Genomic DNA, 18,212 nt, shown 5'->3' on the forward strand with positions numbered 1-18,212 from the left:
TGTCATTTGATTTTACTGATGAGATCATAGCCACTGGCAGCTTTAATAGATTGCTTTCACACTAATGCACAGATCTATTTCCACATATCAGATGTTTTGTCCTGTTCTGAAAACATAACTTGACTGTTTACATCAATTTTGTATCATAAAAGTACACAAAGCGCACGTGAAAGTCTGTCAGTACGTGAGTTTTGCGCATCTAATATATCTAAAGTAAAAGACTAAAATAACAGCGAGTGGAAGCACTAGCAATGTGCACGTGTCTCATAGTGCATTTTCTGTGCAATGAAGCCTGCCGCGTTTGTCTCTAGCACACACATGTGCCATACCCTGGAAAAAAGCCAAGCTTAGATTTTAAAATAGAGTGCATTTTTAATACTCGCGTGACAAGTGAATGTTTTTAATACTCGCGTATGTGAATGACGTCATAGGCTATAATCGATTATGGTCTATTACTGCATCGATGCAGAATCGTCCGATTAATTTCAACGATTAATTTAGACACCCCTATTCCCCACTCATATTGCTCTGAAAAGGTAAAGAGGTGTTTCGGGTCTCGGTAGACTAGCGTAAATTGACCGACAGCGCCATCTGCTGTTTTTGGAAAAGAAAGTTGCTCAAGTGCACGTGTGAGAGAATCTGCCTGTACGCATTTGTGAGAAAATCTGCCTGCACGCATTTGTGAGAAAATCTGCCTGCACGCATTTGTGAGAAAATCAAGCCAAGTTTCCTCATAAAAAGGCAAATGAGTCTCACAGTTGTAACACACAATGCATATATTTGTCCATACCTCTGCATTTTCTCTCAAATAGAGTTTGGTATTTGCAAATCACTATGCATTTGTTTGAAAATCGAGTTTTTCTTTGCCAGACAGATTGTGTTTATTTGTAAAACACTGGATTTGTTTGATGAATATTGGCACAAAATTCTCTCCATACACTTTTAGCTTAGCTTAGCATAGATCATTGAATCGGATTAGACCATTAGCATCTCGCTCAAAAATGACCAAAGGGTTTCGATAATTTTCCAATTTAAAGCTTGACTCTTCTGTATTTGCATTGTGATCGACGGAAAATTAAAAGTTGCGATTTTCTAGGCTGATATGGCTAGGAACTATACTCTCATTGCGGCGTACTAATCAAGGAACTTCGCTGTCGTTCTATGGGTGCAGCAGGCGCAATGATATTACGCAGCGCATGAAAGTAGTCCCCTACGTTTTATTACACCGGAATGATAAATTGCATATCCAATAAGGTCAGGCACAAAAATAACTGTGTCCATGTCTTTTCAGCGCTAATTCTTTACTTGTTAAATCCTGCCAGGACTATTTTAATGCCAAAAGACTGTTAGTAAATCTGGCCCTTAATCTTAATATTTTAAAAGCAATACTAGTAGAAGTTACATGTAACACGATTACTTAATTTAATTACAAAAAATGTAACTGTAATCCGTTACAGTTACTGAGAAAAATGTGTAATTGAATTAGTTACTTGTTAAAATATTAATGATTACAAAGTGTGTTACATTTGAATATTTTCATGCACACACACATACGCGCGCACACACACACACAATTTTAATTGACTTCTTTCCCAAATTGCATTGACTGCTCTAAAACAAATTGATACACTATTGTTTTAGGAGTTTAGGACACATGATTATCTGATAATTGTTTTATTTCCTTTCTGGATTTATGTACATGCTTGATTTTTGAAGATTAACTGTTTCTTTCCCAGGTGTTGTGAGATGCCAGTGTTTCCTGTTGTAGCTATACATAGAATTTAAACTATATCTTGTTATGATTTTAAATCTGTATTTAACCTCTGAACAATCTCGAAGTAAAAACAGGTGCTGAAATCTGATTTTGTGGTGGCTGTGGTTTAAAATTAAATGATTGTAATTTTAATTCAAGTGATGAAGGATTTGGAAAGTCTGACAGTAATCAGTGTTGAGTACTACTGTAAAGTTAACTATGATATATGTGCAGCCCTATATATAAATCATTTTAAAATACAAACAATCAAAATAAAACCCTTACTAAAACCAATTAAATATTTAAAGCCATATTTCAAGTTAATATTTTACATCTAAGGGATTCAATAAAGCTCGGGAAGCCCTGAGCTAATATATCTAAAGAAATAATTGAGACTTGAAGTGGTTTTCTCTAAGTTTGTAGTTTCCTTCAGACAAGAACAAAATATAAAAGAATGAATTAGTTTTCTATTTGAAGTAAATAGTTGGCAAGATGATTAGTATTCTACTCAAAGTAAATAGCTGGCATTCTGCAGTCTGGAGTCTCTTGTGTTGGTTCACAGGCGTTACATTAATGGCTACCTATACTTCACATTTTCACAGATGTGAATGAGTCAAGCTTCCCGTTCCGCCAAAAGCTCTTCTCAAAGGAACTAATTAGCGGCTTGATATTGAATATCAATGATAACATGGGCCAAAGTCCAGCTTACTAAAATAAAGCCTTATACTGATGTGAAATATGTTTGCAGTTCATGAGTTTTTTCTTAGTATTGGGTTTAGAGCTTGGAGGGCTCAGCGTTATGATTTGAGAGTGTTGGGAAGAGCAGACAGGAGAGAGACGCAGATGAACAGTGATTAATAGCTCTCATCATGACACTTCCCTCAGTGGATCAAATCAATACTAGCTTGTTTGTTAAAAAAAATGTCTATGTGTTTAATTTATGATTCTCACTTAAAATATATCTGTGTTAATTTCTCTCATCAAGCTCTCTGCACTTACAATGACTAGCCATTTAGTCTTAGCTATTGTTCATGTTAATTGTGGGGTTAACCACTGTTTTTCTAATGTATGTCACTAATTGCACATTAATTAAATACAATAACATTTCTAATTGGAACATAGTTTGATGGAATAACAACTGTCTGAAATTGTTTTCTGTGGTTTTTAATTGGCTTATAGCCAAAAATCACAAAATATGCGACGCATGCTCTTTATATAAAGATGTTTATATTTAAGTGGCCAGTAGATTTTATGTTTATGTTTTTGAATCTCTCATGCTCACTAAATCTGCATTTATTCTGATGGAAAATACAGTAAAAGCAGTAATATTGTGAAATATTATTACAGTTTAAAATAACTGTTTGCTATTATAATATGTTTTCAAATGTAATTTAATGTGATTCAAAGCTGAATTTTCAGCATCATTACTCCAGGCTTCAGTGTCACATGATCCTGCAGAAATCATCCTAATATGCTGATTTGCTGCTCAGCATTGTAAATGTATGTCTTCAACTTCTGGAATCAATTTAAAGCATGCTTGCTTAATAAAAGTATTAAATTGTTTCAAAAAATTACAATTAAAATCTTAGTGACCCCAAACTTTTTCTAAATCAAAGCTGCTGCTTTTAAACAGCTCTGTGGACTACCTAAAGACATCAGAGCTGATGAGAGCAGATATATGCTAGAGACAGACAGACTGCAAATGAGTCAAGACACTTACCTCTGTTTCTGTGATTTTCCTCAGACGAGCTGTCAGCGTCCAAGAGAGAGTGGCGTCACTTTCTGTTCACACTATATGGATTTAATGAGTTGTACAAAGAGTGTAAATGTTGCCATAAAGATAGGTAAAGGTCAAAGGTCATCAAACATGTTGGTTTAAATGTATCATCACACCCTGAATGACTTTTCAAAGTCTTTCCACACTAGAGGACGTCATGCGCCAGATGCTGAATTTAATTCTAGGGGAGTGTAATTAATTTACTAGTTACAAACTTAATATAGTGCCGTACGTCACAGGATTTGAATGTCAAGCATTTTTTATTAATATGAAGTGCTAGGAGTCCATAAATAGTGTATTTTGGGAGCAAGATATTTACAGACTCATGCCGTCTAGCCAAGGTCTCTTCAACACTTGAAGGTGCTCGTGTTTGACCAGATGAAGTATTGTAAGTAGTCACCTCTGCTCTTAAAGCATCTCCTCAAATGACTGTTCCCTGAAGCCAAAGACACACAGAGTTGAATATTAATGAACGGACACAGAGGGAGAAGTTGCTGATCACTGAAAACTAATGAAAGAACATCCTACACTTTTACAAATGAAAGTTCTTTATTGGAATCTATGATAGAATCTTTAATATTCCATTTCACAAAAGGTTCTTTATGGTGGAAACTGGTTCTTTGGATTTTTCAAGTCACCTTTATTTATATAACGCTTCATACAATTTGGAAACACCTTATTTTCAGTTCCCTTTAGACACTCTACCAACTATAAGTAACTTTGTCAACTACATGTCAACTAGCAGTCATTAGAGTATTAGTAGACTGTCTGCTTAATGTCTGCTAACACTTTATTTTGATGCTCCATTTTGGGCAGGGGCTCGAGCACCCCCCCTGTGCACACCACTGACCAAGCAGAAAAATGGTTCGAAAAAGGTTCCTCAATTGCATTGCTGAGAAAACCTTCTTTTGGAATCTTTATTTTTAAGAGTCTACATTCTTTAGTGTGTGTGTAATCTGAATGTGTCGACATCCCCCTCTTGACAGATAGAGAAGCGGAAGATCTCTGGCAACTCCACGGTGTGTGTGTTTATGGTGAACAAGCCATATGCGCTGACCTGCTCGGTCGTGGCCTTCTACGTACCGCTGATCCTGATGGTGCTAGCATACCAGCGCATCTACATCACGGCACGGGCACACGCTCGACAGATCAGCATGCTGCAGCGGGCTGGAGAAGCGGGGAATGCGGACAGCGCGGATCACCAACGCAACCACCGCATGCGCACCGAGACCAAGGCGGCCAAGACTCTGTGCATAATCATGGGCTGCTTCTGCCTGTGCTGGGCCCCTTTCTTCATCACAAATGTGGTGGACCCCTTCATAGACTACAGTGTTCCTGAGCAGCTGTGGGCGGCCTGCCTGTGGCTGGGCTACATCAACTCCATGCTCAACCCCATCCTCTACGCCTTCCTCAACAAGTCCTTTCGTCGTGCCTTCCTCATCATTCTTTGCTGCGGACACAAGCGCTACCGCCGACCTTCCATCCTGGGCCCTGGAGTGACCTGCACGGCCACGCAGATCAACGGCTCGACACACGTCCTGAAGTAAGTGAGACTATAGCGTTATATGTACGAATGTGGTTCTGATGGAATTGCATTTGAAACGAGAACAGATTGTGGTTAGAAACGGTAACGTTTCTGTCTACCAGTGTTAATCTCATCAACAAAATCAACCCAGGCTCATTGAAAATATGTGTCCCTGGACCACAAAACCAGTCATAAGGGTCAATGTTTTTGAAATTGAGATTTAATAAATAATCTTTCCATTGATGTATAGTTTGTTAGGATGGGACAATATTTGGCTGAGATACAACTATTTGAAAATCTGGAATCTGAGGGTGCTAAAAATCTAAATATTGAGAAAATCACCTTATTCTAAGTTCTTAGCAATGCATATTACTTATCAAAAATTAAGTTTTGATATATTTATGGTAGGAAATTTACCAAATATATTCATGGGACATGATCTGTACTTAATATCCTAATGATTTTTGGCATAAAATAAAAATAGATCATTTTGACCCATAAAATGTATTGTTGGCTACTGCTACAAATATCCCCGTGCTACTTATGACTGGTTTTGTGCTCCAGGGTCACATATGTGCTTGTGGTGGCATTACGCCACAAAACACCGATATTACATACCTTATTGTATGTTTTGCGGCAGTTTCAAAGTGAGAGTGGCACTAAAACGTGCATTCAGTACATAACCGTGGTTTTTATTACACTGATACAGGCACATATTGCACCGTTTTTATTATGTTGTTTCAGATACGCATTGCAGCGGTTCATAATTCAAATATCCAGGGAGAGTCACTAAAAGATTAATGCTCTGTCATGTAGGAAAATAACACACCCCCTACACCAATCCCAACACTAAACTTACCCGATAGTACTAACAAAAGCAAAAGTTTACAGTTTTGTCCAACTGTAGTTTCACAAGTTCAACGGCGTATCACGAGAGCTACCGGGCAAACCTTAGAAAACATGAAGCTTTAATCACAATGACTTAACTCCACTTAACTCTCGCCCACAATTTTTAGTTTAATGTCCACAATTCAAAACTCCAATCAACAAACTCATGCATAAGTTTTCATCCTACACTTTTTCTTTTTCGATAATCCATTACACTAATCCATTACGCTGCTACTTCTGTTTCATTACAACTTTAATGGATATGTCCCATTATAAAAAAAATCCTGCATCGTAATCAATCTTTAATTTATGCTGCTTTCAAACTAGCACTTTTGGTGTGTACCTGTGTTGGTGGAGATGATGTGAATGCTGTATTCTTCTGATGATGCAAATATACTGTGGTTTGAACCTGAAAAAAAAGTTGCCCAGTGGGAGCAGGGAGAGCAATCAAACTCGAACCTAGTATGAAAGCATGCTTAAAGGTGTTCACTTTCAGTAACGTAGAAGACTTCTAGATTCATTCATTCTCATATTCTTACGCTTTTGGTTGTTTGCTTGTCGTATTGACTTATATATGATGTTTGGTGGTCATTTGTACAAGTTCTTGGAGCAACGGGCAGCAAAGTAAAGTCCATGTCTTGCATTGTACACCTTTTACATTCACTGTCAGGTGTAATTTTCTTCCTTTTGAACTACTTCATCTGACCTTTCTAGATTGCTCACCTCCTTGACCTAACAGCATTTACTCAGAAAAGAGCACACCATGAACATCTGGATGTTGAAGCTTCTGCTGTTATGTGTCACATGGGAACATAAAACCGAACTTTTTCACTTAGACTACACGTCTAGAACTTTTAAATCTCTTTTGCTCCCCATCTGCTTTATTTTTAAACTCTTCTCAGAATCATCTTGACAGAAAAGTTTATTGTTTCACTAAAACAGAGTTTTTCTGTCCTACAAGATTGTGGTGTAAAGATTGCCCAAAAGTGTTGTTTGTCCATGTACTGTCACAATATTCATTATTATTATTATTATACAAGAGTCCATTTATATATAGATATAAATATATATGTCTTTGAAGCAAAACATAGTATTTTATGTCCATTTTCCACTCTCTCGCTGAACCTAGAAGTAAACAAGCCCTTTTTAAAGGAAAATAAAATTTGCTGAAAAATGTCTCACCCTAAGGCCATCCAAGATGTATATGAGTTTGTTTCTTCATGAGAACAGATTTGGAGGAATGTAGCATTGCATCACTTGCTCAGCAATGGATCCTCTGTAGTGAATGGGTGCCGTCAGAATGAGAGTCCAAACAGCTGATAAAAACATCATAATAATCCACACCACTCCAGTCCATCAGTTAACATTTGATGTGTGTTTGGTAGAAACAAATCCATTACTAAGGCGTTTTAACTTTAAAATGCCTTAACTTTTTTTCTTTTTGCTTATAAACAGTGCTTGATCTGTGCATATTTCTCTCCTGATTCAATCAAGAAATATTAGCAATATTATGGATTGCAGACTAATATTTTAGCTGGAATTTCAGACAATACTATTGAGAAGATAGGGTAATTTTTATATTATCCTACTTGTCCTTATAAAACTATTCTACCTGACTAGGGGTTTGGTTTCAATATATTATTTAGATTCAAAATAAAAGTTCAATCTGTCATGATTTGACCCTTTAAACTCTCCTCTAGTGATGTAGGTTACAATGTCGTTTACACGCTGGTGACAGCTCTGATGGAGGAGATGTGTAGATCAGAGGATGAGGGGCAGTGGAGGACAGCTCTCTCAGGCACCAACCACAAAACCGAGCATGTTATTTTTGATGCAGCAAAGATTAAAGATTTAAGCCAGCTGGTCAAATCCCTCAAGAGAAATCTAGAATGCAAGGATGTGGCTGTTGTTATTAATGCAACAAGACATGGACAAAAGACATACTACTGTACATGCTGAGTTAAGGGCGTATATAAAAGATATTAATATGATGTAACATATTGGGGCATAGTGACAGTGTGGGAGCAACTGACCATGTTTCATGTTTTTATTTTTTTTATTTTTTTTATGGCAGACCTGACAAACATTCATTTGTTTTTTCAAGCAATGAGTACAGCGTTATATAAGGCCGTCTTGCTAATTGTGCTCTATAGATCCTAACCATTCATTTCAGCCAGTAGAATTACAGTATTTCAGAAACATGCTCACATTTATTTGTGTGTTTTTAGTCTCTCACAATGATAATCTATTATCAGATTCGTTAACTGGACATCTATTTTAGTCAGTTATGAATTTTTGTAATACAGAACTTGAGCCTTAGTACATTCAAAGCAGTGGAACTAAACAAAAGCTGTTATCAATAATAGATGAATGATTTATTTTTTCAATAATTTATGGTTAGAGTTTGGCATTTAGTTTTTTAGTAAGAGTTGCTTTTATGCATGGTTTGTTGGTGACATTTTATGGTAGGGCTGCTGGGAAAAGAAGAAAACTTTCACAGAGGCCAAATATGTCTTTGTTGCACATTACTAGAGTTTCTCTACATTTCAGTTGCTGAAAACTATAAAACATTGCCAGTTCTGCAAAATAAGAAACTTAGATGGTGTCACGGTGCACACACGAGGAGGACACAGGAACACGCAGACGAGGATGTAAACTCAAATATATGTCTTTAATGAAGACATGGCAGGACAAGGCAAGGCTGACACAGACAGGAACACCAGGGAGTAACGAGTAGACCAGACGAAATCAAACTGAACAGACAGGACTATAAATACACAGGTAAATCATAGATAACGAGACAAACACAGCTGGATAAGAATTAACTAATGATCACACTAACAAGGACAGGAAACAAACCAAATATGGACACGAGAGACAGGAACATATGACACACACGACAGAGGACTGACAGATGGGAGGATTTGTCAGATTTTTAAGAAAATAAGGATGCAAAAAATTGCTTGAGTCTGTTTTGTTTTGACCTCTTCCTTACAGTTTTGGTGGTTTCTTTAGTGGTGGGAATAATGAGCACGCTCTGAATACTGGTGTGCTGTTTCTTGTCATTCTAATCATATGTTAAAAGTCTTTTAAATCGCTTTCTCAAAAGAGATCTGTGGATTCTGTTTCCATGGAAACATCAATGGATTAACTTCATTTAGACAATGTCTTTGTATTTGGCCATCTCACTGTACACTTAGGATCAGCATTTTTCATGCATCCTTACTGAATAAAAGTATTAATTTCTTTAAAATAAATAAATATTTTTAAAATATAAATGAAATTTACTGACCCTAAACTTTTGAATAATAGTGTACATCACAGTATTATTTGCTGTATTGAATTTAAAAAAAACAATTTATAATTATTTTCTCCTCTCAAATCTTTTAAATTCTCCTGATGAGAATGATCTGGAGGAGAAATGTCATGTAAATAATGTCACAATGCAAATAATCTCAATAGTCCTAAAACAGCCTTAATTTTCATTTTGAAGAATCTCTTTGAATTTTTTTTTTTTATTTTGATTTTGAGGCAAAGTATGACCTGACCATTTCTTTGTGAAATTCGCCCACACAGTATGTATGTCCAGAAAAGTAACTTGCCATTTCCCTCATCTGTGACACCTTAGTTTGACATGGTCATAATAATGTGTTTTGACAGTGTCCAGTGTCCTTTCTGCTCCAGGTCTCTCCATGAGCACTCAGACCAAATGATTCATGGGAATGAGACACACTGCGCTGTCAACAGTGTGAGTCTTAGAGGAACAGCAATTACTGAGTGGCATGTCACATGCCACAGTCGTCATGTCGCAATTTACTGCTATTTTGTTTCTCCATGTCATTTTTTTACATTCTCAGTCTCAATAAATTAAGGATGCAAGTACTTTTTTCTAAAGTTTTACACTTAAATAAATACATGCACTAGCATTCAATAGTTTGGGATCTGTAAGATTTTTTAAATAAGTCTCTTGTGCTCACCAAGGCTGCATTTATTTGATCAAATATACAGTAATATTGTGAAATATTATTATAATTTAAAATAATGAAAACATTATGTGAAATATCATTACAATTTTAAATACTTTTTCTGGATTCTTTGATGAATATGTTAAAAAATAATCACATTTATTCAAAATATTTTCTTACAATACATATCTTTACTATCACTTTTTAACACGTCCTTGCTGAATAAAAGTAGTAATTATTTTCAAAAAAGAAAAACAAAACAAAACACACTGACCCCAAACTTTTGCTACAAAAGATTTCTATTTTGAATAAACGCAGTTCTTTTTAACTTTTTATTTATCAAAGATTCCTAAAAATAAGTATTACAAGATTTAAAAAAATTTATAAAATTAAGCAGCACAACTGTTTCCAACATTGATTATAAATCAGCATATTAGTATGATTTCTGAAGGATCATGTGACACTGAAGACTGGAGTAATGATGCTGAAAATTCAGCTTTGCATCAAAAGAATAAATTATATTTCAAAGTATATTAAAATAGAAAACTGTATTTTTATGAAATAAATGCAGCCTCTCAGGGCTGAATCTTAATAGAAATCTTACTGATCCCAAACTTTAAAAAAGTGAGAAATATAATTGAAATGATGCACATATTTCTTTCATATTCATATTGCTTTCATCAGACTAAATATGAATCAAAAAGACGGTTTTAGCCATATCTTTGGATTACTTGTTAATCAAATCCATCTTCATGTAAAAGCAGCTGTTTCAGTTGCTTCATCAGCTGCTAACAATGCAAACAGGATGTTTGCTTAAACTGTAGGAGACTGCTGCTCCGCTATGAGACGTGTGAACTTAACAGCTCGTATTGTTCCCCTGAGTACAAACATTATCTTTTATCATCATAAACCGAAAATCATTAATGCATCTTTAACTAAACAAGCAAGTAGTTCATCTAATGTCAAATCAACCGCATTGACACAGCACTTTTTTTTCATATTTGGCTAATACAGATAGCAGTAACGCTTCTCTGCATAAACTGTTCACTATCATGTTAAAACGACAAGATATCATAGTCCACCAGTATACAAACACACAGGATCAGAGACACTGGCTGTTCACCCGGCTTGAACAAGGAACCTGCAGATGCTTGAACGTCTTCAAAGGCCTCTCCACCACAGAAGTTGTTGTCTAAACATGTCCCGCTAAAAACGGGTCCAGATCTGGCTGTGCAAATGACCGTAAAGGCTCTCCAGTTTGTCCTACCGCTCTTTGTTTTTCACAGCCCTTTGGAAACCTGCCCGGGACATAAATCGTGGAACTGTTTCCAAATGGTGGGGCTGTCAACATGTTAATCTGGCTGATAAACATTGGAGTGAAGTATGCTGGGATCTCAGGGGCAGCTGCTTTGGAGAGCCGGGGCTCTGCCGGAGACGCTGGAGGCCGGAGCTGTGGGACAGGCGATTGAGTTTAGAGATCCAAGCAGATTAACACAGACGACACACACACACACACACACATCTAAACACAGGACTGCTGTCTTCCCTCTTAATTATTCAGTAATTCACCCGCAGCTCAACATGGAGATGTTCAACTCATCTGGGTATCGAAGGCTCCTCTGGGTTCTGTCTCAGTGTCTTAGTGGTTTAAATTAGCCCATCAAACATGGATTTAAGTCTTGCCTAAAAATGATTGCTGTTAAAGGTCAGCACTGTAAGGTAAATGTAAGATGTAATGCCTTGTTCTGTTTGTTTAATCAAAAATGCATTGAAAATAATGCAGAATGTGACTGGAAAACACCTCTCGTACCTCTTCAAATCAGCAAGTTTTAATTTAGCATTTAAAATTTATTTTTATATTTTTATCCTCAACAAAAAAATTAGCTGTGGTAACTGGCCCAGAGATCACAACTATGTAAATGTGAAATTAAAAAATTTTGAAATTAGTGGTTGAAGTACTTTTAAGTACTTTTCTTAGAATTTGTTATTATTAAATAATAACAACAACAATAATAATAATAATTATTGTTGTTGTTAGATTCAAACAACTATTATTTTTATTATTATTTGTATAAAAAACTTATGTTTGCCACATTAAACTCTTTATGTTATAACCATCATGACTGAATCAAAATTATTTGACGTTTTTATTGTTAAAATCAAATTTTATAATCAAATCGAAAATAAAAAATCGAATTTTATAGCCTCAAGAAAACTTTGATATTTAGGAATAAAAAAAATATTATATATCCATTATGGCAGGATTTGTACATTTAAGGGAGCATGAAACAAAATATTATTTACTTGACACTTGTGTGGAAAATGTAATTTTTGGTCTTAAAAATTTGTAAAACATTTTTTTTATGAAAATAAAAATAGCATGAATACAAAGAGTATATTTCCAACTTGACAAATGTAATTTAAACTAGACTTTTTATTTTCATCATCTCAAACATCCTTATTTGTCATGGTCTCAAATATTGGTGCAGTAAGAGTAATGCACCAGTGCACTGACTCCAGCTCCCTAGATCCCGTCCCCTTAGGGTAGGTTGTTTAAAATTGTCTCAATATTTTGTTTCACACTGTCTTAAACTCTTAATTCTGCCATTACGCAAAGATCCACAACAGGCATCTCACATTATTATGGATTACAATCTGATGGCACTGAATATCCTTCAAGCATACTAGACCGATAAAATCTACATCTATTATATATACTGTATGAATGCATACATTAAGGCTCTAATTTGTTTTGTGGTGTGGTTAATAATGGGCATCAGCTGCATTACTTTAATGAATTCTCAGTAGCGATGTAGGTCAGGCATTAATGATCACATGCATGACGCCACTGTTTCTTATCAGTTTATTGCTTGTCCTGGGCAGTCATGGATCAATAGCTTATAATTTGTAAATCCTAGTTCAACATTGTCAAATACAAAGTGTAGATATTGTGCATTGTCTGAATGTGATACTGTCTATATATATGATATATAAAATCATTATTTTCTATTATTTTTTCATTTAAAGGACCTCAAACACACAGTTCAGAAATTCACTGAAAGCATCTCAGATTTGAAAGTTTTCAACAAAACTTTTTTCTCTGGTGTTATTCACCTTAAATTTGATTCTGCCATTTAACTGGTGAAGCACATGGAAAGCAGAAATATTCACTGAGTTAGCACTTGCTATAGGAGAAATGCAGAGTCATGAGTGTTTTGAAACGCTCCAGGGTCCTGAACTAACATCAGCACTGTACTTGATCTAGTGGATTCATAATTGTTCTTTGAGTATGACTCTCTCGGGACAATGGCACATAGGTCTTCAAAACATATTGCGGTTTTGTGAGGATGATCTTATGAAGGCCTGGCAGAGAAGTTCATGTAATGTCTGCTGCTCTGAGAGAGGCTGTTTGTGTTGGGCTGAGGTCTCTGGCTCTAACAGCCTGCCATAAATCACCTCCATTAAGATTTATTTGTGAAATTATGGTTGGCTTAATGAGGAAGGCCAATCATTTCTGACAGTGTGCGTCAAAATCTACTCCTAAAATAAACAAGCAGAGCTATTATATATGAGTCAGTTAGCCCTTTCACACATACAGACTTTTCCGGAAAATTACCTGTAAATTGCCGTAAAGAGATCATGCGTGAACAGGACCTTTTCAAAAATACCGGTAAATTCGTTCCGACAATTTACCGGTATGAGAAGTTTGACGGAATTGACGGAATTTTGCTGTGTGTGAACGCGCTGACGTAAGACTCTACTCCAGGGCCAATCATAACCTTCTGACACAGATGACGCATTCACTCCACACTTTCCCATGTGTCCGCCCATGTCCGTCGCACAGACCTCTGCATTTGTGTAAACATAACAGGTTTTTTTTCGTTTTTTTTTTTTTCAACTGTTCACATTTACTTAAGAAAAAACCTGGATACTCACCAGGATGGCCATTTTTGCGTAATTTTGTGTGTATTTGGCTACTTAAGTTCAACAACAAACTATGTAAAACAAGTCAATATGATACACGCTAGGCGGCTTTGGATGTGACTGTGAGCGTGCAGCCTTGAAACAGCCTCTGGAGCGTGCAAGTACTGATTGGCTTAAAAAGACGTGCAAATTATACATTTTTGTGATGATGCAACAATGACCCGATTAAGCAAGTTACAATTTTGTCAACTGTCCCGAAATGCGAGCGAAAGTCTTGGATCGGTGTGCAGCAGCTCGTTGCAGACGAGATGAGCTGATGTGAAGCCGCTTTGATAGAGTGAAAGAGAGAAGACGCGTCCAGCTGAATCACTCACCCTGTTTTCAAATGACTGATTTAATCTGAGTTTGTGTGGATTTATTTACTCATATTGCCTACTTGCTATCTTGAATAAATGTTTGCAAGAATTCCCCTCATTATAAACTTGAAAACTGCGGGGATGAGTAAAACTATGTAATATACACACAATCCCCCACAAAATTCTGGACATGATTAATTATAAATAAATTAGAAATAAAATGTCATTATTTTTTAGTATTTTTTCCCCCAGGCCTGGAAATTACTGTTTTCAAGCAACTGATGCACGCTGTTAATCACTTAAGCTGCCCACCAATGTGATCGGCTGAATGCTCCGTTACCTCTCCCTCCTCTAATCACATGCCGGATCCATCACCCCAATTTGTTCCGGGACCTCGAAATTTTCAAATTAAGCACTGGTTTGTAGTCGTCTATTACGATGTCTCTGGGACAAAAGCAGCTGCATGAATGCAAAAGTTTGAAACAAAAATGAAACCATCAACAAAAAGACTGACGGCATACACCCCTCCATGTTTACAAATACAAGCTCAGCCATTGGAGGTTAATGATGTCACACAATTTACCAGTATTTTGTAATGTGTGAATAGTGCTTTTCCCGGAAAAAAGACGAAATGTGTGAACAGTGCATTTTTTAATTTACCGGTAAAGTCGTTCCGGTAATTTTACGGCAATTTACTGGTATTACTGTGTGAAAGGGGCTATTGATGTGACGCTCATTTTGTATTTGTCTGGATTGTTCAAAAATGCAGAAAAAATTCAATTCACACAAGCAGTTGAATACAGTCATCTTTTATGATGAACATTCAGTTTCTGAATTAGAGGTCATTTTGGTGGTGTTGAAATCTGTAAGTTGTGTAACTTGTATGTTTTTGTAAAACTAAATAAATGAATTAATAATAAAAATAAAAAATAAAAAAAATTCACAAAAGGCTGAAATTCCTGAAAACAAAGATTAATAAATAGGCATAAATGTGAACCTGAACCACAAAACCAGTCTTAAGTCGCTGGGGTATATTTGTAGCAATAGCCAAAAATACATTGTATGGGTCAGAATAATCGATTTTTCTTTTATGCCAAAAATCATTAGGATATTAAGTAAAGATCATGTTCCATGAAAATATTTTGTAAATTTCTTACTGTAAATATATCAAAACTTAATTTTTGATTAGTAATATGCATTGCTAAGAACTTCATTTGGACGACTTTAAAGGCGATGTTCTCAATATTTCGATTTTTTACACCCTCAGCTTCCAGATATTCAAATAGTTGCAACTCAGCCAGATATTGTTCAATCATAACATAACAAACCATACATCAATGGAAAGCTTATTAATTCAGCTTTCAAATGATGTATAAATCTCAATTTCGAAAAATTGACACTTAAGACTTGTTTTGTGGTCCAGGGTCACAAATAGCTTGTCTTGATATTTTATTGTTATTATTATTATTAATTGATTTATTTAAAGCAACTTTTCCCCTCCTAAATATTAAATGTTTTTTAATGATCATATTTTTGTCTGACATTAGATATTTTTAAGGTAAGAAAATTAATCATTAATATCTAATAAATTATATATATATATATATATATATATTAATCATTAGGATTAATAGAATATGGTGTACAAGAATATTGAAGATACATGGAAATAATATTTTATAAATTTTTACTAGGTGGTCAATTAATATACATGAAACCATCATGAAAACAAATATGTAATTCCTAATAACTTGGTACATGCATGCTCTTAAACCGATTTCTAAAGGATTTCACCTTGCCAGTGTCCTGGACATCCTTATTTGTCATTGACCTATAAACACATTATGCACTCAGCACATTAGTGGTTTGTGAGAGATGAGGGCATTGGGCTGGATCTATAATGAGGTCTGGGGAGGCATGAAACCTACATATTACACACGAGCCTCAGCACAGTCTGCTGCTGTTCACTTGAGATATCAATCCTTCAGACGTCTGAGGGCACATCACTATAAAGCAGTCAGCACATTTCAGTTTAAAGCTGTCTTCTTCTGAAAGATTAGTCCTATCCTCACGCTGACACCACATCTAGATGACAAAACTAGAGCAGTCTTATAAACTGCAAAGATAAATACTACAAGCTTACGATGCATTGAATTTAATAGAAGTATCACTTGTACACTAAAACCTAGTGCTCTTCCTACCTAGACATCATCATTATAGGCAAACGCTGTAATTGTAGTGTTGCTAGCCTAGCATTATGCTAATGTAAAGCTCAATTGGCAGCAGTTGTGAGTTGAATCTTCCACGCACTTCAGGTGAGGAGCACTTCAAATGTAAGACAGCAAGGCAGCTCATAGGTTTGGGTTTGTGTGCGTGCAAAGCAAATGTTAGCTATATAACACCTGGGTGGCGCTACTAAAACCAACAGCAGTTTTACGCGTTAGCTGCGCCTGAGCTGCAGTGATATATGCGTTTCAGTGAGAGACAGATTACATGTCTGCACGAGCGAGTCCTGTCTGCAGTGATTGACGTGTGTTTCTCAGCACAACACGCAGACAATGCGATGACAGCCGGCTTTTGTGCACGTCATCAGCCGTACAGAAGCAAACTCAAAACTCGGTCTAATTGAGCATTACGCTCAAACTGATGCCAGTTCAAACTCATGCCTCATATTTTAAAGTTATAATTCTTGTCTGCAACTCCTATAAAACAACCCAGCTTGCCTGTAAATTTTTTAACATTAATATTGAGGTACGAGCCGTGGATTTTATGAAGGGAAATTGTTAAAGATGTTTTTGATTGTGGATTACGTAAAGGCTTGTTCACACCAAGAATAATAACTGTGAAGATAACTATATTAGATTCCATACCAACAGATGATAATCTGTTTATTATTACAAGTGTACACTGTAGTTTTGTTGTCTGCCACTTAAAATGATCAAGCTCTTTAAAGGAATAGTTCACCCAAAAATGACAATTCGCTGAGAGTTTCCTTACCATCAGGCCATAAAAGATAGTGAGTTTGTTTCTTCATCAGAACATATTTGTGGAAAATTCCGTCACTTGCTCACCAATGGATGCTCTGCAGTGAATGGGTGCCGTCAGAATGAGAGTCCAAACAGCTGATAAAAACATCACAATAATCCACTCCAGTCCATTAGTTAATGTCTTGTGAAGCAAAAAGCTGTGTGTTTGTAAGAAACAAATCCATCATTAAGACGTTTTAACTTTAAACTGCTGCTTCTGGCCAAAATACGAGTCCATAATCCATAATAATGCTTCTTCTAGTGAAAAAGTCCATCTACTGTTATCGTCTCACATCAGAATTAAACACCATATTTCTTTACAACTGTTTGTCTTATAAACAGTGTTTGATCTGTGCATATTTGTCTTCTGATTCAGACAAGATTACTTTTTCACAGGATGAAACAATATTATAGATTATGGACTCATAATGGAGCCAAAAGCAATGGTTTAAAGTCAAAACACCTTGATGATGGATTTGTTTCTGAACAAAAATGCAACTTTTAATTTAAGACATTAATTGATGGACTGGAGTGGTATAGATTACTTGTGGATTATTGTGATGTTTTTATCAGCTGTTTGGACTCTCATTCTGACGGCACCCATTCACTGCAGAGCATTCATTGGTGAGCAAGTGATGCAATGCTACATTTCTCCAAATCTGATGAAGAAACTCATCTACATCTCCGTTGGCTTGAGAATGACTAAATTTTCAGCACATTTTCATTTTTTCGGTGCACTATTTCTATAAAGTCAGGTGGATCTGAATGCCAGTCAGTGGTTGAAAAAAAAAATCGCTCTGAAAGTGATTCTAGCAATTCGTTCTTCTGTGTTGTTATCATTGTGATTGTAGTGTGGACTTGTCTATACTCAGAATTTTAACAATAATTAAAAGTTTATTGTTTTAGGTTTTATGCTAGGGGTGAACAGCCCTTAACTGATTATGACTAAAGACAAGAATAAAATCTTAATCCATGTCATACAGTAGAAGTCACAGAGG

At 35.9% G+C, this 18,212-nt stretch overlaps 1 protein-coding gene across 1 annotated transcript in view; it reads left to right on the plus strand.

The window, feature by feature from the left end:
• LOC306853724 (5-hydroxytryptamine receptor 4-like) overlaps positions 1-18,212 on the plus strand; it is a gene marked incomplete at both ends in the record, with an annotated part of 101,314 nt that overhangs the window by 55,016 nt on the left and 28,086 nt on the right. Inside the window, one exon of the mRNA XM_079391353.1 lies at positions 4,517-5,073. Within this exon, the coding sequence (XP_079247479.1) occupies positions 4,517-5,073 (557 nt within the window). The remainder of the gene's footprint in view (positions 1-4,516; positions 5,074-18,212) is intronic.

This window comes from Barbus barbus (assembly GCF_936440315.1).
Source record: "Barbus barbus genome assembly, chromosome: 33".
NCBI lineage: Eukaryota > Metazoa > Chordata > Actinopteri > Cypriniformes > Cyprinidae > Barbus > Barbus barbus.